This window comes from Hylobates moloch, unplaced genomic scaffold (genome assembly GCF_009828535.3).
Source record: "Hylobates moloch isolate HMO894 unplaced genomic scaffold, HMol_V3 SCAFFOLD_3, whole genome shotgun sequence".
Classification (NCBI taxonomy): Eukaryota; Metazoa; Chordata; class Mammalia; order Primates; family Hylobatidae; genus Hylobates; species Hylobates moloch.
The window spans coordinates 155646178-155672279 of NW_026652278.1; the positions used below are offsets into that span (position 1 = coordinate 155646178).

At 33.2% G+C, this 26102-nt stretch overlaps 1 protein-coding gene across 6 annotated transcripts in view; it reads right to left on the reverse strand.

The window, feature by feature from the left end:
- Positions 1–26102, reverse strand: part of SPOCK3 (SPARC (osteonectin), cwcv and kazal like domains proteoglycan 3) — a 501843-nt gene that overhangs the window by 280128 nt on the left and 195613 nt on the right. For 5 of the 6 annotated variants that reach the window (XM_058436862.1, XM_058436863.1, XM_032148876.2 and 2 more), the window contains one exon: positions 18710–18755. The exons of the other annotated variant lie outside the window; for it this stretch is intronic. In XM_058436862.1, coding sequence (XP_058292845.1) covers positions 18710–18755 — 46 coding nt within the window. The remainder of the gene's footprint in view (positions 1–18709; positions 18756–26102) is intronic. 6 annotated transcript variants of the gene reach the window in all.

Consider the following 26102-nt stretch of genomic DNA (forward strand, 5'->3'; position numbering starts at 1 on the left):
AAAAAAAAAAAAAAAAAAAAAGCTGAAAAGTTGCACTGTATACAGCGTCAAAATTAAGTGAAAATTGGGAATATTTAATATTTTAGAATAAAAGGTGTTATCCATATTTTAAATGTATATGGGAAAACATTTAAAAAATGTATGAATGTTATGTATATATACCACACAAAGTTGTATAAACAATTAAGACACCTTGAGCCTAAATGACAGCTTAAATATTCTCACCTCTCCTCTTCCTCTACCTTTTTATTATCTATCTCTTGGAATTCTTTTGGGCTTAAGCTAAATGTTAATCTGAAAATGTTGCCTTTGGCCTTGAATTAATTATTTTTTCCAGTTTTGCAGAGCGACTACGTTGTAAAGCCCAGACTCAAGTCTAGTATTATCTGATTCCGAAGCCTACAAAATTTTCTTAAGTTATGCATCCTATCTTTCATTAAAGGTCACTTAGAAACTTTAAATATACTGCCCCCATCTTGCATTAAAAATATTTTAATTTCTAAAAGTTCTGGCTTTAATTGGAAACAAAAGCAACCCCACTGCAGTAAGGCAACAGCTAGCTCATCTTTAATATGATGGTGAAAAGCAGCGTGTGATTATTTCAGAATATATGATAGTGGGAAGGCACAGCACTCAGTGATAAATGACATGAGTTGTGATCCTAGATGTATCACTTAATATAAATGACTAGCTTTATAGTTATTTCATATAACTTTAGGCAAGTCACTTACCTTTTTGATTAAGTGACTGTGAAGTTGGAAATAGCAAGCCTCATTCTCCCAATCACATAAACATGCTGTTAGTCTCAAATTAGAATGTATAAGAAACCGCAAACTATTACAGAAGCATTTCTTAACTAATGCTTAGCTGGCCACATGTATGGTAAAAATGTGCTTCAAAATACCTTTAATGAAATATGTTGCTAACAAAGATTTCCCCAACATGTTTTTTGTAAATTTCTCCTGAAAGTAAAATTCATTCTTTTGTAAACTGAAAATAGTGAAAAATCACTATTCTTTTGTAAAGAAATATGAATGTAAACTATTGGCGGAATGAAATGTTGTAACATGTCAATATTTACATTCAAAGATATAATTATTAATACGCCATTCAATGAATTTGTAGAAGAAAGATAAAACTTAGAGGACAAAAGAGACCTTGTAAGTTATTTTCTGCAATTATTTTCTCATTTTAAAAATCAGAAATTAAAAACCCAATAGGTTTGATTAAATGATTTATACGAAGTTACAGTGAGTGGCAAGAATTTAGGCCATTTTCTAGTGGTAACAGCAGCTTTCTCATGAGGTCCCACTTGAAGGTATAACTAGTGGTCATGGATAGAGCCGGGCTGACTGGCATAAATGCCTACCTCGCTCATCATTCAGAGGCAGCATGTGTGAGTGGAGAAGCTCCGAATCTGGAGTAAAATAAAATAGATTTAAATTCTGGTTCTTACTCTACATAGCTTAGGATCATGGGCAAATTATTTTTCTCATTGAATATCAATGTCTCTCCTCTTTGTAATAGGAGCAATAAAATAATAAACATGGCAGAATAAAAGCAATAAAAACGAGAGCTTGTGTGAGACTTGAGTGAGATATTGGCTAAATGCTAATAGTGTGTAGTATGTGCTCAGCAAATGACAGCTAATATTAAATTTTGCACTCATAAAAATTATCTCTAACAATAAACCATTATTATTAAACCGTTAAATTAACAAAGACTACATGATATCTTGAAAACCACAAAACTAGTATCTAGAAGTTCTAAAATCTAATCTCAGCCTCATTTATTTAAATTTCTGTAATCTGTGCAAATCAAACCCTAAATTATTCCCAGTTTGTTCTTGTGTTAGAGTTAGTAACAATCTTACTTCCCCTACAAATTTTGAAAGATTTTTCTTGTGAGGAACAAATGAAAAAAAAATGTATGTGAAAAATACTCTGAAAATGCTCTAACAAGGAGCAAAATCACTGACAAAAAAGAAGTGAAACTCAGCTTTGGTGTTCTATTATACTGTAGGATGACTATAGCAAATAACAATGTACTGTATGTTCCAAGATAGATGGAAGTCAGTAATTTGAATGCTGCCACTACAAAGAAATGGTAAGTGCTTAAAGTGATGGATATGGTATTTACACTGATTTGATCATTATACTATGTATACATGCATTCAAACATCCCACTGTACTTCATAAATATATATAATTTTTTTTTTTTTTTTTTTTTTTTTTAGACAGAGTCTAGCTCTGTCGCCCAGGCTGGAGTGCAGTGGCAGGATCCCAGCTCACTGCAAGCTCCACCTCCTGTGTTCACATCATTCTCCTGCCTCAGGCTCCCGAGTTGCTGGGACTACAGGCGCCCGCTACCACGTTGGGCTAATTTTCTGTATTTTTAGTAGAGACGGGGTTTCACCTTGTTAGCCAGGATGGTCTTGATCTCCTGACCTCGTGATCTGACCGCCTCGGCCTCCCAAAGTGCTGGGATTACAGGCGTGAGCCACCGCACCCGGCCAATATATATAATTTTTATGTATTCATTATAAATAAAAATTAAATGAAAAAAGAAATGGTAAAATGTAAATTATAGGTTAAATATGATTTAAAATAACTTCCTAATAAGCATTGCACTAAACAGACAAATTCGTGTTTAGATTTGAATGAAAGAAAAGTATACTCAAAATTCCATTTTCCCTCCTATTAGATTTTTATTTACTCATTTAATTAGATGTATCAAGTGTAGCAATAAATATCCAAACATAACAGATAACACAATGTACAGTCATCCCTTAGCACTGGCAAAGAATTGATTCCAGGATCTCCAGAAGACACAAAAATTTGTAGATGCCCAAGTCCTTTAGTCAGGCCTCCTTATCTACGAGTTTTGAATCAGGGGATTCAACTCATATGCAGGTATTTTCTATCCATGTGTGGTTGAATCCTTGAATGTGGAATCTATGGATAAAGAGGGCTGACTGTAACTGCTGCTTATAGAATACTGCATTAAAGGAACAGAAACAACAAATAGGATAGGAGTTATGTAATTTTTTTTTAACTTAAACCATGTCTGGGTCAAATATGTATGTTGTGGAGTTTGTGAAAATATAAAGTTCGGAGATCCAGGCATGGAGCTAATGGTGTAGTAGGCAGGCCTGTTCATACATTTGTATGTTAAAGTCCTTCCTAGCTGAGTTTCATGAGTTAACTGATGAGAAAACTCTGATTTACCAAATGTGTCTTAAATTAGTGTATGGAAGATAAGAGAAACCCGAAAAGTAATTCATAATTAGGACAGTTTTATACTTACACGAACCCCCATAAAGGAAAAACAATAAATCCCTCTTAAGGTTAAAAAGGCTTTCATTAGAATATCTTCAAAAATGATCAAGTGTTTCTGAACATGTTCACAGAATTTTTAGATAAAATAGAAAAATCAACCAAGTTTCTTTCCAGATGCTTTATAAGGGCTTTAGGTTGATACCTAAGGGTCAAGTAAGTCATGCAAATAAGTGGGGTGAGGGGTAGTTATTTGTGTGCCCCTGATCATTGCTATTCATTAATGTTTACTTATTACTGGTAGCAGATTATCCTATTTTTTAAGAAATGCTGGAATTTTCATCCATGTCCCTACAAAGGACATGAACTCATCATTTTTATGGCTGCATAGTATTCCATGGTGTATATGTGCCACATTTTCTTAATCCAGTCTATCGTTGTTGGACATTGGGGTTGGTTCCAAGTCTTTGCTATTGTGAATAGTGCTGCAATAAACATACATGTGCATGTGTCTTTATAGCAGCATGATTTATACTCCTTTGGGTATATACCCAGTAATGGGATGGCTGGGTCAAATGGTATTTCTAGTTCTAGATCCCTGAGGAATCGCCACACTGACTTCCACAATGGTTGAACTAGTTTACAGTCCCACCAACAATGTAAAAGTGTTCCTATTTCTCCACATCCTCTCCAGCACCTGTTGTTTCCTGACTTTTTAATGATCGCCATTCTAACTGGTGTGAGATGGTGTCTCATTGTGGTTTTGATTTGCATTTCTCTGATGGCCAGTGATGATGAGCATTTTTTCATGTGTTTTTTGGCTGCATAAATGTCTTCTTTTGAGAAACTGGAAATCATCATTCTCAGTAAACTATCACAAGGACAAAAAACCAAACACCGCATGTTCTCACTCACAGGTGGGAATTGAACAATGAGAACACATGGACACAGGAAGGGGAACATCATACTCCGGGGACTGTTGTGGGATGGGGGGAGGGGGGAGGGATAGCATTAGGAGATATACCTAATGCTAAATGATGAGTTAATGCGTGCAGTACACCAACATGGCACATGGATACATATGTAACAAACCTGCACATTGTGCACATGTACCCTAAAACTTAAAGTATAATAATAATAAAAAAAAGAAAAAAAACAAAACAAAACAAAAAAAAGAAATGCTGGAATTTTGGTGAGGCACACACCACTGGTTCTCTCTTCAATAGCAACCCCATCACTTTTTCTGTCTCTACAGCTTTGTCTTTTGCAGAATGTCATTTAGGTGGCATTATATAGTATGGAGCCTTTTCAGATTGGCTTCTCTCACTTAGTACTCTGCATCTTTCATTCCTCTGTGGCTTGATAGCTCATTCTTTCATCAGTGTTTTCTGCTTTTCTTATAGAAAGCTTGTTTATATTTGGTTAGATTTATACTTAAAATTTCATTCTAGAGGGTACTAATGTAAATGATATTGCATTAATGTAAAATCCCACTTGTTCTGAAGTATAGGAAGGCCATTGACTTTTGTATGATAGCTCCGTATTCTGCAACCTTGTTATAATCTTTGTTAATTCCAGGAGGTTTTGTTTTAGGATTTTCTACATCAGTGACATCAGGGAACAAAACCAGTTTTATTTATTCCTTTTCAATCTGTGTATCATTGCTTCCTTTTCTGTTTCATTGCATTAGTTAGGACTTTTGTTACAAAGTTGAAAATCAGTGGTAAAAAGGAACATCCTTGCCTTATTCCTGAAGCTTAGAGTTTCTCATCATTAGGTATGATGGTAGCTATAGGTTTTTTATAGATGTTCTTTATCAGGTTGGGTTGTGGAAGTCAACCTCTATTCCTACTTTATACATAGTTTTTATCATGAATAGGTGTTGAATTTTGTTAAATGCTTTTTCTCCATCTCTTTATGTGACTATGTAATTTTTTTTTCTTCTCTATATTCTTAATGTGTTGGGATAACTGATTTTGAATTATATTGAGCCAGCCTTGCATTCCCGATATAAATCTCACTTGTAGTGCATTAATCTTATAATACATTGTTGGATTAGATTTGCCAATACTTTATTGAAGACTTTTGCACCCATATTATGAGAGATCCTATTCTACGTTTTTTTTTTTTTCTTTGTAATGTGTTTGTCTGATTTTGGTATTAGGGTGATGGTGGCCTTTTAGGATGAGTTAGGAAGTATTCCCTTTGCTTCTTCTATCTTCTAAAAAATTGCAGAGAATTGTTTTATTCTTCTTTAAAGGTTTATTTGAGTTCACCAGTATATCCAACTGAGTTTCATATTTTTTGTTTTGACAGGTTATTAATTTTTAACTCAATATCTTTAATAGATATCGGGCTACTAAAATTGACTATTTCTTCTTGTGCAGGTTTTAGCAGATTGTGTCTTTCAAATAATTGGTCCATTTCATCTAAGTTACCAAATTTGTGGGCACAGAGTTATTCATAATATTTACTTATTATCCTTTTAATGTTCGTGAAATCTGTAGCTATTTTGTCTCTTTCACTTCTGATAATAGTAATTTGTGACCCTTCTTTTTTCTTAGCCTGGCTAGAGTTTTGTCAATTTTAATGACCTTTTCAAAGAACCAGTTTCTGGTTTTGTTGTCTATTGATTTCCTTTTTTCAATTTAATTGATTTTTGCTCTAATTATTATTTTTTTCTCCTTTTTACTTCAGACGTAAATTTCTTTTCAAGTTTACTAAGAGCCTGTAAGACTGATTTTAGATCTTTCTTATTTTCTCATGTATGCATTCAATGGTATAAACTTCTTTGTAAGCACTGCTTTCACTGCATGCCACAAACAAATTTTGATAATTTGTTTTCATTTTTATTTAATTCAAAATATTTTAAAATTTCTCTTGATATTTATTCTTTGACACATGTGATATCTATAAGTATGTTGCTTATCAACACATACTTTGGAATTTTCCGGTTATCTTTCTGTTATTGATTTCAACTTTAATTCCATTATGGGCAGTCAGCAGCTATTGTATGATTTTTATTACTTTAATTTGTCCAGGTGTATTTTACTTCACAGCATGTGTCCTATATTGGTGAATGTTCCATGTGAGCTTGAAAAGGATGTTTACTCTGCTGTTGCTGGATGAAGCAGTCTATAGATGTCAATTTTATCCGTTTGACTGATGGTGCTGTGAGTTCAACTATGTTCTTACTGATTTTCTGCCTGCTATATCTGTGCATTTCTAGTGGAGGGATGTTGTCTCCAGTACAATAGTGAATTCAACTATTTTTCCTTGCAGCTCTCTCAGGTTTTGCCTCACATATTTTGTTGTTCTCTTGTTAGGCATATGCAATTTAAAGACCATCGTTTTGGAGAATCATTATGTAATGTTCCTCTTTGTCCCTGATAATTTTCTTTGTTCTCACGTCTATTTTTTCTGAAATTAATACAGCTATTTCTGCTTATTTTTTATTAGTGTGAGCATGGTATATCTTTCTCTATCCATTCACTTTTAATCTATGCGTAGCTTTAAATTTAAAGTGGGTTCCTCTTAAACATATAGTTGGGTCTTCTATTTGACCCACTATGAGAGTTTCTATCTTTCAATTGGTGCGTTTAGACTATTGGTATTTGAAGTAATTATTGATATAGTTGGAATAATATTTACCATATGTGTTACTGTTTTCTATTTGTTAGCTTTGTGCTTTGTTTCTATTTTCTTTCATTTTTTGCCTTTTGTGATTTTAACTGAACATTTTTTAGGATTCTGTTTTTCTCATTTCATAGAATATTTATTATACTTCTGCTTTAAGTAGTTTCTACTACTTAAATTATACTACTTTAAGTAGTTTCCCTAGAGTTTGTGTCATGTATTTATAAGTAATCCATGTCCACTTTTAAATAATACTCTACCACTTTATGGGTAGTGCAAGTACCTTACAATAATAAAATATTTATAATTCCTTCTTTCCATACCTTTGCTGTCATTCATTTCATCTATACATAAGCATAAATAAGAACAGATATATAAGCATATCTACTTGAATACACTGTTGCTATTATAATTTTGAACAAACTACAATCTATCAAATAAACTAAAAGTAAAAAAAAATTATTCATTTCACACTCCCTTGTTCTTTTCTCAGTAACCTTCCTTTTTATGTAGATCTGAGTTTCTGAATTATATCATTTTCCTTGTCTCCGAAGAACTTCTTTTAATATTTCCTGCAAGTCATGTATATCTACTGGCAACAAATTCCCTCAATTTTCTTTGTCTGGACAACTCTTTATTTATTTGCTTTCACAGTAAAATTTAACTGGGTACATCAGGGTATATTCTTCTAACTTTTTTTCCCCCTTTCAGCATGTTGATTTTTTGACTCACTCTTTTTGCTTGCATGGTTTCTGAGGCAAAGTCGATGTGATTCTTGTGTTTGATTCTCTACAGGAAATGTGTTTCCCCTCTTTCTGCCTGGCTTCTTTTGAGTTTTGTTTTGTTTTGTTTTTGTTTTTGCTTTATTTTCTGCAGCTTGAAAATAATATGCCTAGATGTGGGTGTTTTTCTTTTGCATTTATTCTTCTTGGTGTTCCCTGAGCTTCCTGCATCAGAGCTTGTTGTCTGGCACAAATTTTGAAAAATTATGTCATTATTGTTTCAAATATTTATGCTGTTCCTGTATTATCTTTTTTTCTTTCTGATATTCTTTTTTTTTTTTTTTAACAAAGTCTCACTCTGTCGCTTAAGCTGGAGTGCAGTGTTACAATCTCGGCTCACTGCAACCTCTGCCACCCGGGTTCAAGTGACTCTCCTGCCTCAGCCTCCTGAGTAGCTGGGACTACAGGCGTGCATCACCACACCTGGTTAATTTTTTTGTATTTTTAGTAGAGATGAGGTTTCACTGTGTTGGCCTGGTTGGTCTTGAACTCCTACCTCATAACCCACCCACCTCAGTCTCCCAAAGTGCTAGGATTACAGGCATGAGCCACCACACCTGGCACCTTTCTGAGATTCTTATGTGTTTATTTTTAAAACTCGATTTATTGTAAGATAATTGTACACAGTGAGCATGAAATAAATGATAGCGTTAAGAGGAAGGCTGATTATTAAAACTAGACTTGAAGTAACAAAGAAGTTGTGGGGAGACAGAAGCAAAGACTCAGAAACAGAAACAAAATGGAGAAAGAGAAATGTCTAAATTTGACTCTAGTGAAGAGTATATGATATTTATCTGCCACGGTACAGGACTTGTAGGGGACATACGGATATAACTATGTGCTAGGACTTTGACGAGCTTACGATCTCAATCAAGAAGGCACATTAACTCTCACAAAACAAAGACCAAGTCAATTCTAAGGCAGGCATTTCTGAAGATAAGTATAGTGAACTTAAAAGAGAATGCATTTACAGTCATAAGAGGCATCTTCATAGGGAAAGTAGAGCTTGAGTTTGATAGATGACATCTTGTCATAAATTTAACTGCTTGTAACATCTAATGAGTATTTTAAAAATAGGGTAACTATAAAAATAATTTGAGTAGAGAGAAGTTATACTAAGTAGAAAGTTAAAGATTTAAAAATCAGGAAAGTACTATTTTGCTTTTAAGTGAAGATGTATTCTAACAACCTGATAAGGCTAGACATATAAGTTCATATTGATTGATAACTAGTCGTAAACTTTTGTTTCTTTTTGAAAAGGCCAACTTATGACTTTTAAATCATTGTATGAATTTCCCAAAATAAGCCACCAAGAAAAATGCATAATGTGAATTTATGGGTTATGTTAGAATTATTGGATTGGTTGGTTTATGAAGCTTGCCAACACACTTAACATTATTGACCTAAACTTAAGACACTATAAAAATTTAGATTCTAACTTTGGCAGTCAGACAATGATTTTTCTATAGGCATTTTAATATTGGTCTTCACTGGGGATTCCACTATCTTTACTATCTATTTTATAACAATTGAAACTAAATGAGAAGGCTAAATGGTGGTTGAAAATATGTTAAGTAACCCTAGTGCTGTGGCTCACACCTGTAATCCCAGCACTTTGGGAGACCCAGGCCAGCAGATAACTTGAGGTCAGGAGTTTGAAACCAGCCTGGCCAACATGGCAAAAGCCCATCTCTACATAATACAAAATTTAGCCAGGTGTGGTGATGTCCACCTGTAATCCCAGTTACTTCGGAGGCTGAGCCAGGAGAATCAATTGCTTGAACAAGGGAGGCAGAGATTGTAGTGAGCCAAGATCTTGTCACTGCACTCCTGAGAGATACTTTGTCTCGAAAAGAAAGAAAAAAGAAAAGAAAATATGTTAAGTAGAACTATTCCTGAGTTCCATATATGGTTTCCTCTAGAAAGTTACAGAAGTGTATAAAAATACTAGACATTATCTTAATTAAAGCATGTAAGAGACAATTTCCTAAAATAATTATATATTAATTATATTGTCTAAAAAGATCTAGTATTCAATAGTAGAAGTAAATATGTTCAACTCATCATCTTTTTAGACATCTAACACTATGTAAACAAGCATTAGTCTAGAGTTTACATAGTAGATTGTTAGGTAATTTATAGAAATGCAAAAGAAAAAAAGTAGTGTGTGATATATTTCAAAAGTGAAAGTATAATACAGATGATTTTATATGGTTTTAAAATAAATGTTGGAAGAAAGCAGACATGCCTAATATATATGATTACATAGTATTTTGTTATCCAGATGATAGGAAAACTAGAAGATCCTGACAACTGTATAAAACTGAACATACCTGGAAACTTCAACAGCTCAGGAAATAGTATTTCCTTTCATAACAAATGCCTTAGAAAAACATATTTTCAGCTAACACATAAATTATGAAAGAATATTTCCATGGTGGAAAAGATGTAATAGAGAGAAACTTGTTTTAGTGAAGATAATTTTATAGGTTTCTAAATCTAAGGCCATATTAATTCATTTCTAAGTGGAAGGATCCAGTTAGATGCAATCTCAATACAACTGGGATTGAAGAATTGAGCAGTCATAGTATATTTATTTATCCTTCATTCATTTTTATTTATCCTTGTAATTTTGGCACAATTAATTACACTATAATCATCATGACATCATGGATAAATAATGATAGATACATATGTGGGGGCAGGTATTTATGTAAAAGTGCTCGTTTACTTTGAAGAATTACTGGTGGTTGAACCATAAAAAGATAATTTATCTAGTTCTGTAATGAGAAATGTTAACTGAAAAATCACTTAGCTTTTTTTCATATGAAAGTTAAATCCTAAACCTATGGAGATGATCAGATATGCAAAGATAGAAGCACAGCATATTCCAATATATTTCAAGAAAAGTTAATTTTCTTTTCCTTTTTTTTTGAGTCAGAGTTTTGCTCTTGTCACCCAGGCTGGAGTGCAATGGCATGATTTCGGCTCACTGCAACCTCTGCCTCCTGGGTTCAAGCATCTTTGAGGTTTTTATTGTCTTTATTTCCCTACTTACTAATAAAAAAGATTCAAAACTGAATTATAAAACATTTGTAAGTAAAGTGGGTACGATATTAGCAAATTTCAAATTCTTTAGGATACTAGCTTCTCCATAAAACAAGGTATACTGTCTAAAGCCTGGAAGTAAAGTACAGGTTGATTACATATGGAACTTTTAGACAGTTTATGTGAAAGCAAACAAACACACTAGACTTGCTGGTGTCTCAATGAGGATTTTGAAATACAAACTCAGATTATATCACCTCTTTTTTATATAGACCATGATTCAGTTCGAGGAGCAGTGCAAATAGATTTATTTTGACTTGAGAAAGGACTTCTAATAATATTTGGTATAAAATATTCATTAGAATCAGAAAAATCATGCTCTAAAATCCAGATATTAAGTGATGTATTATCAGATGAATGCTTAATTTATTTAAAGATCATTTATAAAGATCAGACATTAGAGGCAGTCAGTTTAAAACACTGTATTTCTAGATTCGAAAAATTAGAATACAAGTTGCAAACACCTCATATCTTCTCTTGTGGAACAATTCTAAATATGATTCCACAACATATGCCAAATGATTGACCCTTTAGCTGCCTGTGTTCACCTGTGCCATTCCCACCATGTCTTCTCATGAAAAGGGTATAGTCTGAGTTGAGAAATAAACCAGGTAAGCTAATTATAAATCGGTATTTCATAACAAAAGAGTAAATGTCCTTCAAAACCACAAATACAAAATTCGAAACCTCTGCTACACCAGTTACTAGCTTTGTATCTACTTTTTAAGGTAGTGTAAGTGTCTTCTATAAAATACTTGACATATAGGGAGTGGTTGTTCAATGGAGGCAATGATTTTTCTCTGGGGGTTTTCTTGCTTCCCACAATTTATTCTCAAAGCCCTTTGGTACCTGCTTCTGGCACCAGATCTGAAAAGTGAATAGGTTAGTTAAAATTCTCTGACACTTTGGAATGTTTTCATAAGAACTCTTTTGACACAAAATTCTCAGTACTACTGAAGGAAATGACAGAAATGAATTATTTTGATAAGCCATTGCTAGTACCCTACGATTCTCTACTATACCTGCATAAAATAACAAATTTTGGAGTTTGAAACACAATCACATTCACAACCATTAGGATTTTAATTAAAAAAAATGTTGACAAGGATGAGGAAAAATTGGAACACTGTGGATTGCTGGTGGGAATATAAAAGCATGCAGTTGCTATCGAGAACAATATGGTTGTTTCCCAAATAAATATAATTACCATATGATCCAGCAATTCCATTTCCAGGTATATAACCAAGAGAACTGAAAGCAGAGACCCAAACATATTTAGACACACGCATTCATTGAAGCATTATTCACAATAGCCAAAAGGTGGATGTAACATAAGTGTCTATGGATAGATAAATAGAGAAACAAAATGTGGGATGTACATACAATAAAATATTACTCAGCCTTAAAAAGTGGGAAATTCTGACACATGCCACAACATGGCTGAGTCTTGAAGACATTACACTAAGTGAAATAAGTGAATCACAAAAGGGCAAAGATTGTATGATTCCACTTATAGGAGATGTCTGGAAAAGTCAAATTCAAAGAAACAGAAAGTACAATTGGGGTTGCCAAGTGCTGAGGGGAAGGGAGAATGGAGAGTTATTTTCTAATGCATGTATAGTTTCAGTTCATGCCCAATAAACTGAAGATAGTCATTAATGGGAAGGTGAAAAGGGTCCTGGAGATGGATAATAACAATGATTGCAAAATGATATGAATGCACATTCAGGGATCAAGAGATCAATTGAATCAAAACATTCAGGGATCAAGCCTAGACAACTATACTTTTTAAATGAGTGTGAAGTAATTCTCCTGCACAGCAAGGACTGAGAATCACTTCTCTAGCCAGCAGAGGCCTCCTGGTAAAAGTATGACTTTCTATGTAGTCCAGAATTTTTTTCAATCTTTATAATACTTCTTGCTGTGTTAGATTAACAAGGCTTGAGATAATAATATTGTTTCTTTCTTTTATTTTTTCCAAGACAAACTGTGTCCAGCTTTATTAAAGATACTTTCCATAAACAATCATGCTATTTCAGGAAGGACATGGGCAGACAATCGTTAGCAGTATATAACTTTCAAACTCCCTTCTTCAATGGACTAGCAAAACACAGAAAACCACTGTAAAACTCAGTCTTCATCTGATGCTCTGAACAGGGAAAGTTTAGAGTGAGGGTTGACATTTCACACTTGGCATGTTGTTTAACGACTTTTCACAAGCCGACCCTGAATTTGACCTGACCCCCAATCATTGGTTATCAAAGTGTCAGGCAATCTGGACTTTCCAGTGATGCCACTGAGGTGGCACCTGTCAAAAGAGCAGTGGTTCCATTTCTAGACTGTGAGTCTTCAGTTAAATTCTGCCATTGTCATTTAACCTCCTGAAAGTCAGGGTCAGCTTGTGAAGAGTATTGTTTCTTAAATCACTGAACACCTTCTAAATTAATTTGATTAATTTCCTGCTCTATATATTTGATTACAGTTTAATAACACATAAGGAAATGGAAAATAGATATAATTTGCCTTCTTGCACACCTATGTAGGCTAATGTGATATGAAGCAAATCAAGTATTACATAGTAATCTTGATTTTACCTTATGAATTAAAAACACAGACCTTTACATAGTATTTATTATTTTATGGAACATGTACCTTCATTTGGTATAGAGCAAAACAATCTAAGATTTTTGGTGCTATATTTTATGGGCTATAGTGTAAAATAAATAAAACACCATCATTGTATAAAGAAGTAAGAATTGGATAATGGAATAAATTTCTCGTTTAGAAGCCCTATGCAGTTCTTAGGTACTAAATCTGACATACAGTAAATGGACATTTACTGTTGGTTTCTAGGTTGAATATAATTTCTTAGCAGGTTTTCCTCAGGGATACAAAGGACTTCTATGATCTAAGGTTGCCAATATGGATGATACAACCAATGTGGGATATATACATTGATAAGACTATTAGAATTTGAATGTCTGAACAGGGAACTTGTCCAAAAATATTCAAAACTCCTAAATCATGTGAATTAATCAAATAATGGTTCAATCAAATAAAGGCTCAGAATTTACATTTCTAAATGACTGAAATCACTTTCAGAAAATACTGTAATCATGTAATCATCCTTGCATGTTGCCTCCACTGAATTTCAATACTGGGAACACCAATTTTTCCACTAGAAAAATGCCAAAAGTCCCCAAGCTCTTAAACAAAGCAGCATTATGATACCACCATGCCCCTATTGTGAAGCATGGATCAGACCTTTCTATTGTTTCAGAATACTATCAATAAATGCCATCTGAAAACATAAACAATAAATGATACTCATGTAAATAAGTAAAAATTAAAGGCATCTGGGAGACAGCCAAAATTGACATTGTCTAATCTACGTAACCTATTCCTTAAGAAGCATAATAATAATGCATTTTAAGACGAGGAAGCTAAGTTAGGGGTGCATTTCCTCAAACACTAGTCTTTTTCAGTTTCAGAAATAATTACACCCGTAATACTATGAACAGCTCTGTTCATTGGAGGGAATAAAAGCTCCAGATGAAATCTCAACAGCTTTTCCTTTGTAGCCAAATACTGATTGCAAAAGGACATATCAGGCTGTGACTGTTATTATATGTGAGTCGTTTTGCAAATGGATGGAAAAAATGATGGGAATCAGATAAAGCTCTAAGAAATGATTCTGAAGCGATAAATACAATGGATAAGTATATGGCTAAACACATGACTGCCCTTCCAAAGAGCTAGTTATTTTTTTCTTACAATTTTCCCTCTCCGGACTCTCTAATCCTTGCCAGAATGCTTCCTCTAGTTATAAGTTTAGCTGCAATCTTGGCCACATGCCGTGGCTCACGCAAGTAATCCCAGCACTTTGGGAGGCCAAGGGGCAGATCACCCGAGTTCAGGAGTTCGAGACCAGCCTGGCCAACATGGTGAAGCCCTGTCACTACTAAAAATACTAAAATTAGCCAGGTGTGGTGGAGGGTGCCTGTAATTCTAGCTACTCAGGAGGCTGAAGCAGGAGAATTGCTTGAAACCAGGAGGCGGAGGTTGCAATGAGCCGAGATCAGGCCACTGCACTCCAGCCTGGGCGACAAAGCGAGACTCCAACTCAAAAATAAATAAATAAACAAATAAATTTAAAAAAAAGAATTAACTGCAATCTAATGAACCAGTAGGAGTTCGGCTGCCCTTCCTGAGAGGCTCTGATTTAAGAAGAATGCACACAACGAAACTGCTGAGAAAAGACAGAAGGGTGCTGACCTAAGCCACAGCTACACGTCTTGCCCCTAATTCAAGATCCCCAAAAACGTGCAGGAGCAGGAGGAACACATCAAAAAATGAAACGGGTTTGTTCTTATATCTCTGGATCTCTGTATATTGATCTTCATTTCTAATCTATTCATAATAATTTACTGCCATGGCCGATACCAAGTAGGGACACTCCAAGCTCCTTTGGATAGCAAAGTTAGGAAAACCTAGAAAGCATGTTTTCCTTCTAAATCTTTCACCTTAGGACACCTAGAGATTTATGATATTTATCATGTGCTGGGGAAAACAACATTTAAATAAAAGGTGATCCTTGTAGATAGGGTACCTCAGTTCAAGCAGATTCTCTGAGCAACTGTCAAGATTCACTGCTAGGAACTTTACTGATGTATCCGTTACACACCAATATCAATCCATGACCACAAACAAGGCAGATTTAACACAGCGAATGGAAAGATGTGAATATTTATTTTTGAAAGCTACAGCATATTCATCTAAAGCATTGATTAAATTGTTTAAAATCTTTACCACGCTACCACCTAGGTTCACAATGCATTTTCCCTTCAGTTTATTTATCATAATAAATATAGAAAAGCATATACATTTTATGCCTTATTCAAGACGTATGTCCTCATCAAAACAATTTTTCAGGTAATTTCTGTCATGTCAACTCATGATTAACTGCACTAATTAAGAGAAGTAATATCACAGAAAAATCAGCGTGGAGATGCCCAGACCAATATATTGTTGGTATTGGCATGCTTTAGTTCATTTTGCAGCAGATTTACCATCATCAAAATAGTTTTTACTTAAGCTCATTTGAAAACATTTTATTTCCCCAAAACTCTTACTGTTTTAGTGGTAAAACATAAAGAAACTGGAAAAATGATTGATTAAAAGAAACTTAAATGAGATGAAAAATATGTCACGGTTAAACCAAAAGGTAGATCAGGTGTACACAAACAATTAGTTGATTTTATCTAGAAGCAAATTTGCAAGTGTAAATGTGTCTGTCCAAGTGTAAATATGTAATCGATATGTTTATGTATGTATGTATGTATTGGTATGCATATGTATTCATATGTAGAAAGGAGTTTTGTGCTAAGAATTTATACCATTCATATTATAAAATATTAATTAACATTTTCATTGGTGATACTTTAATTTCTGCATGCTTCATGGTGCATTCTATAGAAATTGAAATAAAAGATAACTTTAAATGGATATATTGATCGTTAAAATAGTATAAATACCAGTATAAAAATATAATGACAAGGTAACTTTTTCTTCACTTTTTTTTAGGAAACATGCAAACCTCTTAAAAATGAAATAGGGGAAAATCAACTTATAGTGATCTAATATGGATGTCCATAATTCAGTGAAAACATGGTAAATTAAAAACTAAAAATACTCATAAAAAGTATTTTAAATGATTTTATGTTCAATACACCAATAAGCTTTTGAAAATAATACTTGAAGGAAGAGTCTGTCATCAAAAAAGCAAGAAACATACTAGAAATGAACACATCTCACGTCTCTTCTATCTAGATGATGGACACTATTTAGATGGAAATAGGATTATTTTGCTCACTCCTTAGTGTGGTCTACAACTAGGTTGGTTAATTTGACTCAAAGCCAAAAACAAATACACATCTCAATCTAATTTTTGTTTGATTTTTATTTTTTTGATACAAAACTTTCTTACATGTTTACCAACTATATATGTTCAAGAAATCAAAACTTGAGATTGGATAGTCTAAAAAATATTGTTTTAATATATAGAAATAAAGCTTTGTTCAAGTAAATGTGCATTTTTAAAGCACAAACTTCAAAATATCATCAGGATGCCATTATTTCTTGTTAGTGTTATCATATGAGTGGTAATATTGCATAGCAGTTAGGAAACAGGTTTGGGGGCTCAGACTGACTGAATCTAAATCTCCACTCTGCCACAACATAGGAATATAACCTGAGCAGGAGCTTAACTAACTTCTTTCAATATCTTAACTTCTTCAGCTACCTTGCAGGGTTATAACAACTAAATTAAGTAATATATATCAAACACTTGGAGTAGTGACTCAAAATAGGACATTCTTCATAAATATTAGCTATTGTCATGTCATAAGCTTATCCCTGCCTGATAAACATAATATTTTTAAGTTAGTAGGTTAAAAACCTCTCTTAATATTAAAGCAAATCAATCTCGTATCACTAATTGTTTGGAAGACTCTCAAATAGCATTCTTTTTTTATGAGAGGTAAATTGCCATTCAATACATTGTCATGCACACACAAAGGAAAATAAACACATCTTTATTATAACTGGATGCACCAAGTATGACAAATTCCATAGCTAACACCCATTTTACAAGGTTTGTGATTCCATCATAAAAATTCATTTCCCAAGAAAGCCAGTAAATAACATCTCTGTCTGCATGTCATTATTTTTTTATGGCCTGTGTTTTAGAGCATTGGCTTGACTTATTAGCGACAAATTCAAAATTAATTCTTTTAGAATTTTAAAATGCTGATCTCACAAACAAACACTGGATAATAGTGAAATCAAATGAAATATATAAGAAAAAAAGTCATTTTAAGAAGATATTATATTTGAATGACTGTTTCAGACTCCATGTTAATACCAATGTTGATGATGGTCTATGTCTAGGTCCACACAACTGGTTTCTCACTTATACAGCTTGGTGGTTGTAGCATTCACCCCAAATATTAAGTAAAAATCTGGTAACATAGCAAAATACTCTGAGCTCCTTTAAATAACATATTGTGTCTTCATCATCTAATCACTTACCTAAACACTCTTACAAAGACTTCTATTTTGAAGTCTGACTACTTCACAAAGTATTATCTTTTGCACAGTTACTATGTACTCTATGTAAAGAAGAAATTTTTTTTCTACTTTGCACAGACTATAGAAAGTTACAAAAAGAAACTTTAAAAGTAAGATACTTTTTAAATGTGAACTTTAGTAAACAAATCTCTTTAGTCATTTATGTAACTATGATTGCTTGGGGCTTGATGTGTCCATTCTCATTGCACATGTAGAAGTATTTTCATTTTCATCCCTATTTCCTGTTTTCCTTTTAAAGGTAAGTTAATCAGAATTGCAAACTGTTTGAAAAGAGGTGGGGAAGCCCTAATTTTGTATAACACTTTTCCTTTGGGGTTTGTTAAGACCCCAGCTGAGTCTAATTACTAATTTACTCATCTTAAAGGAAACCTTTCATTAATTGGAAAAGAGGCAAAAAAAGTCATTTGTTTTAGAAGTTTGTACAAATTAATCTATTGCCCAGTGAATGTACTTGAAAATTGGATGAAGTGTCTTGTATCTACTGATAAAAATAAACCTGGTAAGGTTCAGAAGCCCAAATCAGCTATCTAAAACATGTATCTAAAAATAAAAGACATCCTGACATCATCATGATAACTAATTAGCTTACTTCTAAAAATATTATGCTGAAATGTAAGTAATTATTGCATAAATTTTTCCACTTATGTAAGCTCTTCTATTTAGTATTTTCAAGCTTAACCAGACAATAAATATCATTTCTAAAAGTACAATGATTATGAACATGTAAAGATTTTTATTTTAAAATAGTTAGATTCTTACCCTGATTGAAGGGTTTTCCCGGACTCCAAGTGCGAAAATAATCATCCTAAGGGGGAAAATAATGTGAATTGAGTGTATATGAGTAATTAAAATGCAAGGGTTCATACAAAATCTAAAATTAAATATGAAACACAGAAGCTGTATACAAACCTCTACTTCCTGCAATGGCAAGCAGCAAATTATAAAATAAATAAATAAAAATAAAAAAGAAGAGAAAAAGAATAGTTATCAAAAAGGAACACACTGTTTACAAGTTACAGAAATGTCTTTCAATAAACCTGTTCATTTTCATTGCAAGTCAGTGGTTACTATAACAATTTAACTATTTTTGGCTGCCATTTCTCCTAAATATTACAATGCAATATTTTCAATTACAATTCAGTGCATAATATAACATGCAGATAATTACCTAAAACCAATAAGCTATAAAGTATCTTACCAATTTCCAATTATACAACTTCATTGTCCCCTAGTACAACAGTAAGTGGAACTATTAATTTAGCAGGGAAAATACCAAGTGATTCTGCAGTGGCCCATGGAGTGTAAATATGCTTTATGCAAATCATTCTCTTGCTAATCGAATATCTAAGGAGTTCATCAAAATGCAATCTAGAGGTTGAAAAAAATGCACACCTAATTAAGTCCTGCCTAAAGTTTAATTCTTTAATATGGAAAAGAATCAATGCAATATATTTACAATATACTTAGTAAATATGACAGTACAGCACAAATGTAGGGCAACGTATACTGAAAAGAATTTTTAAAAAGTAGGGCCAAATAGACTATGTCTATTTATTTCTTGTTTTTACCACTCTAAAAGTCTTATAAAAGTTCCTCATTAATATCATATTTTATTATAAATTAAAAAGATGTCACTGTTGAAATTAACATACTGTTGTCACTATGGTAACCTGCCAGAAGAGAGTAGCACATCATGGTGAAGCTGTAACATTTCCAATCTCTAAACTGTTAGACCCACTCAAGTCAGTTAATTGGAAAGCTACAGAAGCTACAGAATTCAAAAGGGGTAAGCAGATATTCTTTCTCTTTGTATAAATGTAAGGGATATAAATGCAGTTTTGTTACATGAATATCACATAGTGGTGAAGTCTCAGCTTGTAGTGTAACCATCACCTGAATAGTGTACATTGTTCCCATTAAGTAATTTCCCAGCTCTCACCCCTCACGCCATCTCACCCTTCCAAGTATCTCATGTGTATTATTTCATACTCTATGTCAATGTGTACACATTATTTAGCTCCTACTTATAAGTGAGAACATGAGGTATTTGACTTTCTCTTTCTGAGTTGTTTCACTTAAAATAATGGCCTTCAGTTCCACCTACATTGAGGCAAAAGACATAATTTCATTCCCTTTTTGTGGCTGAATAGTATGCCATTTTCTTTACCCAATCAACTGTTGATGGGCAGTTAGATTAAATCTAATATATTTACTGTTCTGAACAGTGCTGTGATAAACATACGAGTGCAATTATCATTTTTATATAATGACTTATCTTCCTTTTTTGAATCTTCTTTCTAGCCTCTTTTTTAGTGTCTCCACTGTATAAGGAAGAAAATGTAGCACTGACTTCAATCATAGAAATAAATGCAATCTTTTAAATTATTTATGAAAATTTTAAATTAGGTTTCAGAAGTTTTTTTAATGTGACTAACAGTTAATCACTACCTTCTGTAATTGTACCCCACCAACTTCAATTTTTAAAAAAAATGAAACAAAAAGAAAAAAATGACATCACTGTAGTTGATATATTTATGTCCATATAGGGTTATATTAAGAGGAGGGAAAATTATAGCAATCTATACACATAGATTTTCCACTAAATTATCTAGGATTAGATTAAGAAAGGATAATGCTACTGGATAATTAAATAAACACTGATTATGTATTGTCTTTAAAATATTTTTAAATACAATTATAGCATGATACAATTCTTGGAAAATTAGACTTTAAATTACTCCACTAAATGTCTCAAAACTTGAGCTGAGCAACGTAACATGCTCATTTAATATCTTTTATTTTTATAAATATATCTTACTATTTGAGGATGATGACTATGATCCAAGCATGGGGAGGAATTGGGCAGCTTCAGTTTTAGGTCTCTCCTGAAGCAGAACAGAAAGCTAGACATGCACACATGAGTGATGGATTTGGAGACAGGCAAACCAGAATTTTAAGTCTGGCTCTACCACTTATTAGCTGCATCTCTTTAGAAAAGATGATGGCCTCGACTATCCTCAGATTCCTGTGATGAAAGTTGGAAAAATAGTATCTACTTATTTGAGAGGGAGATATTGGGATTAATTATCAAATATGTAAAATGCCAGCACAGCATCTGGAATAAAGGAGTTGCTAAATCTTAATAGCTACTCATAAGGGTCAAGTTTATGTCTGTCAGTGTCTTTGGGCAACACCATGGACAAGCTGTCATTACTGCTCACCAAATCTTTTGTTTTTCTGATTTCTTACAAACTGCCATAAACTCCTCCTCCTATTTTCAAATCCAACACCCTCTCAAAAAAAAAAAAAAAATTCAAATGTAGCAAATTTTTAAATACCTACATTTATTGCTATAGTAAATGAAAGAAGAAAAAATGTTTTTGCTGTCATCTCAGACTATTCTGACATGGTACAGCTACCAGTGGCAACACCCAAAAAGGTGTGGCTAAGTTTTTATTGTAATAGTGACTCCATTTATATAAACATCACAGAGCCCAAGAAGGTGGAAAAGGTGTAGAACTGACATTGTCAGCACTGAAGTCACATAATGTCAAAGCGGCATGTTTCACACAACACATAGTGTTTGCAATACTGAACACCTGCATAGATGAGCAGGAATTAGGGGAATGTACATTTAAAAAGAATATAATTTTCAAATCTAACCTCAACCACATTTAATGATCTTCCTTCAGAATAATATGGTCAGGGTTGGTTCGTTTGGGACCACAGCTATATAAAAATCTATAATCACAATTGTAAAACATGAACTTGGTTCTCTTGGTTATGTCAAGGGCAATCTCGAAGTCTGGCCACTGTGGGGATCAGACATGTATATGATGGAAATGAAAAGTAGTCCCACTACTAAACCATTTTTAGACATATACTTTGTGTTCTGACATCATTAGACTTTTTTTTTTTTCAATATAAAAAAAAAAACAGTTTCACCTCATTAAATCTTAGGAATTTTGCCAGGATGAGAAATAAAAGTATTTTCACATAAGTGTTCATTCAGGCGCAATTTCTTTTGTTTCAAAACCTTTTTGTGAATATTGGTTGTTCTCAGGCTTCAATCTATATCCAAAATAAGCCAACCAGGGATTTAGAAAACAACTACAAGAGATGCCCTCAATTGGAGAAATTCTGGGTTTAAACGACTGAAACCACTCCTGAATGTTTCAAGAGGCAAAGTTGGATTCTTGTTACACACGTTCAAAAACTTACAGAGTGAATTACAGAGACCATTAGAATTTAATATTAAACCATTGCCAACTTCTTGTACTTATAGAAATAATAACTGCAAGTTTTCCACAAAATAAAGTCTACGTAAAAATTGGGTTTATGTGTTTTATTGTTTAAACTGTCTTTTTCCTTGTGGTTTTAATGTTGCATCTTTTCCTCTAATTTTAAATAAAATAGATGTGCACTTTACTGAACACACCTATGTATTGTAGAGCATAGTTTCTCAGCCTTGGCATTATTGATATTTTGAGCCAGATAATTCTTTGTTGTGTTAGGGGTAGGGAAACTATTGTGTGCATTGCTCACTATTTAGTACCATCCTCTGCTTCTACTCACGAGATACTGGTGGGGATACTACTACCAGGTGTGACAAAAGGGAAGTGTAACAAGTTATTGCCTAATATCCTCTGGAAGAAAAATTCACTCATTTGAAGACAGCTGATGTAGAGTTGTTGGCAAATAAAGACAAATGAATCAAAATATCTTACAACAAAGTACTGCTACTAGTAACAGATTTTCTCCACAAATATAATATTGAAAGCATATTAAACATTCAATTTTAAATGTAGATTTTTGTGTAATATTTTATTAAGAACACTTTACAACTGTGTGGGTTTTTTTCTCCAAAATATTTAATGGCTATATAATACTCTTTGGTATCGACTTACTGTCATTTATTTAACTATGCTGTCATATGTCCATGCTCTATGCCTTTATATGACTTATCATATTTAGCTATAATAAATAACATACAAATATATCTGACTAAATTTCTATTTTCTTATAAATACAGAATATAACTATAAGTTCAGAAAGGTGATCAGTGTAAATAAACACCACACCCAGTATGGAGAAGCTAGTTTCCTGTTCCAAAAACTGGTTACAACTAGGCTTTGTACAGGTGAAGTGGGTCAGAAGGATAAGCTTACATGGAAAGGTCAACTGTTTGGTTCATTTGTGTCCACACAGCTACATCTGTACTGATAAACTCTCCCATTGTCTGAAAGAATAATTTGGATTGGCACAGAACTAGGTCAGAGATTGCTTAAGCATCCTCATAGAGTTTGATACAGAATCAATTGGGAATAGGAGATCCTGATGCCCAAAAGCTCCATAAATGCCTACAGATGAACATAAAAAGAGTAATACTCAGGCATTATGTTAGCCATTATTAAGCCATTTAAGTCATCCCAGCGGCTATGAAGAGCTGTTTCGGCCATAAAATATTACTAAAATCTATGTTTAAAAATAAAGTTTACAAAGCACCATACTTTTAAATATTACTAAACAGAGACACTATTGAAGTCTACTGAACACAATTTTGTTGTATTTTTTCACAACTATTTTGCAATTTATGTTAACTGCTATGAAGTATTTTAACACTATAGAAAAAAGATCACATCATTATAAAGTGAGACACAGAGGATAATGCTTTTGAAGACACACTTCAAATATAAAATGAATGTCAAAGTGATGATTATCAATGATAACTATTTTTTGTTACAGTATGCCCATATTCTAAGCAAATATGACAGTCCAGTTCTGGGTGAGGTATAGAATATTCTGGTCAATCTATATGAAAAGAGTTTAGCTGATAATATTCCTATAGCATTTCACTTTCTTACCTGAAGTCTGATGTCAAACTGCCTAGGATTTCATATAAGACCTCTGTATAGAGTCATCCAATTGAAATACATACAAACCAACATTAGATTCAGCTATAGTACTGCCAACTATATTTATTGACACTTTATTATTAAAATCAACATCTTAGCAATATTCTCCCTTAAAGTAACAGCATCGATGCTATTCTATACCCAAAAAGGAGACAGGCTTTTACAATAGTACTGCCTTACTTTTTTCTTTTTAATTCACAGAGTCCCAATCGATGTTACACTGTTGACTCTAAGGCATTCAGAATTACATTTTATTATGTTAATACTTATTAACTGAATTTCATTAATGTATCACTGTTTAAAATATTTAAAATGTCATTTTTCTTCTTGTCGCCAAAATGAATACCTCACTGTTTAATGAGTGATCTCGTTCACATAACAATGGGCTCCAATTTCAATTAAATTAGGATGAAAAATAAAAATTTAATAAAATGCTAAAAAGAATAATTATGAAGATCTAAGGATGAATTTGTCCTGGAACAAGTTTTCAAATTTTAGCTTAACAGTTTCAATTAATATATTAGAATGAAAAATAAATATCAAAGAAAGCAAACAGCAAGGAATAATAGAACATCAGGGAAAAGACCAAGCTTTTAGAAAAGTCTAGACTTGAAATCTTTATCTACCATTTATTCTGATATTTCAACTCTGACTTTCAATTTTATTTTCTGAAAATTGAGACTAATAATAATGTTGTTAAGCTTTGTAAATATTAATGTATACAAACTATTAATGTAGTTCTAGTTCACAATATGCATTTTAAAATGGCACTATTTTTATAGCCAGGAAAACATTCTAGTGATTGTTATCAATCATTATGATGCTACAAATGAATATATTTATTAAATTATATCATGCAAAAATAAAAATTTTGAATAAAATATATGGTACATTTTAGGAAGATTATAACATATGGAATAGGTGGTTAGAAAGCAGATTTTTGATAATTCCGTTGTGACCCCTGACCCTTGACTTCTGATGCCAAATGCACATAAATTATGACCTTATTAATCTTCCAGTGTCATATCAGGCTTATGACTATTTTTTTAACTGTCCCAGTAAATATTTATTGTGCTCCAATAGATTCTAAGGAAAAAGAAAATTGAGTGGTACATAGCTTGTGACTTCAAGGAGCTCGGGATCTAATGTGAAAGCCAGTTGCATTCACAATGGACTAAGTATGTAAAGAGAAACCTATTCAAAGCATGATGGGAGCAAGAAGAGAAAACAAATAAATCTGAAATGTTGCTAGTGAGAAGTCTTCATGGCAACCTAACTTACAAACATGTTGATATAGGACATAGGAACCCCAAAATTTAATTTCCCAAGGTATCTGAAGTATCACCTAGTTCTTCCTAAATTTAGAGATAAAGAATCCAAAGCTTCTGTTGTATAGGAATAGATGATCTCCAAAGATGGCCTTTATCAATGGCTTTCCTCACTGCATATTCATCCTGCTACTTACTCATAACAAAAGATGAATTTTCATTCTCCTCCCTTTGAATAGCATATGGTTTTATGACTTGCGTGACTAATAATATGTGGCAGAATGGCATTCAGGACATTCTCATGCTAGTTCATGAGAAACCTTTCATCCAACCACCATAAGAGAAACCCAAGCCACATAGAGAAGCCATTTGTCTATATCCCCTGCAGGGCTACCAGATGACATCCAAAATCAATTGCCAACCATGTGAGAGAACCATTTTGAACTTTCAACTGACTCAAAACTCAGCATCCATTTTACTGCCATCACTTTAGAGACTCAAAGTGAGAAGCAGCCAGCTAGGAAAGTCAGAACATGATATCATAAGATAAAAATAATAAACTGTGGTTGTAAGCCACTACATTTTGGGCTGGTCTGTAGTGGGCTGGTTTGTTGCAGAACAATGAATAGCTGGAAGGTCTCCAGGCCATACAATTAGTCAATGGTTAAGATGAAAAAAATATACAAGATCTTGAGTCAGGTCAAGTGTGTCTTTCATAACCGTGCATCTTCAGACACACAGATACAGAACCTCCAAACAATCCCTTGTTCACAGGATTTTGCTGTAATTAATCTCGTAAATCCTTCCAATGTCATTCCCCTACTGAGTACCTGATGCTAAATGTTGGCTTTAGCCTTAGAAAATGGTCATGTAACCCTGTGGAAGAATCTTAGAGAAAATCCTGAAGAATCATGTAGTAACTTGGTTCTGCATATGAGAGTTAATCTGTATCCCATCCATATTTCTCTG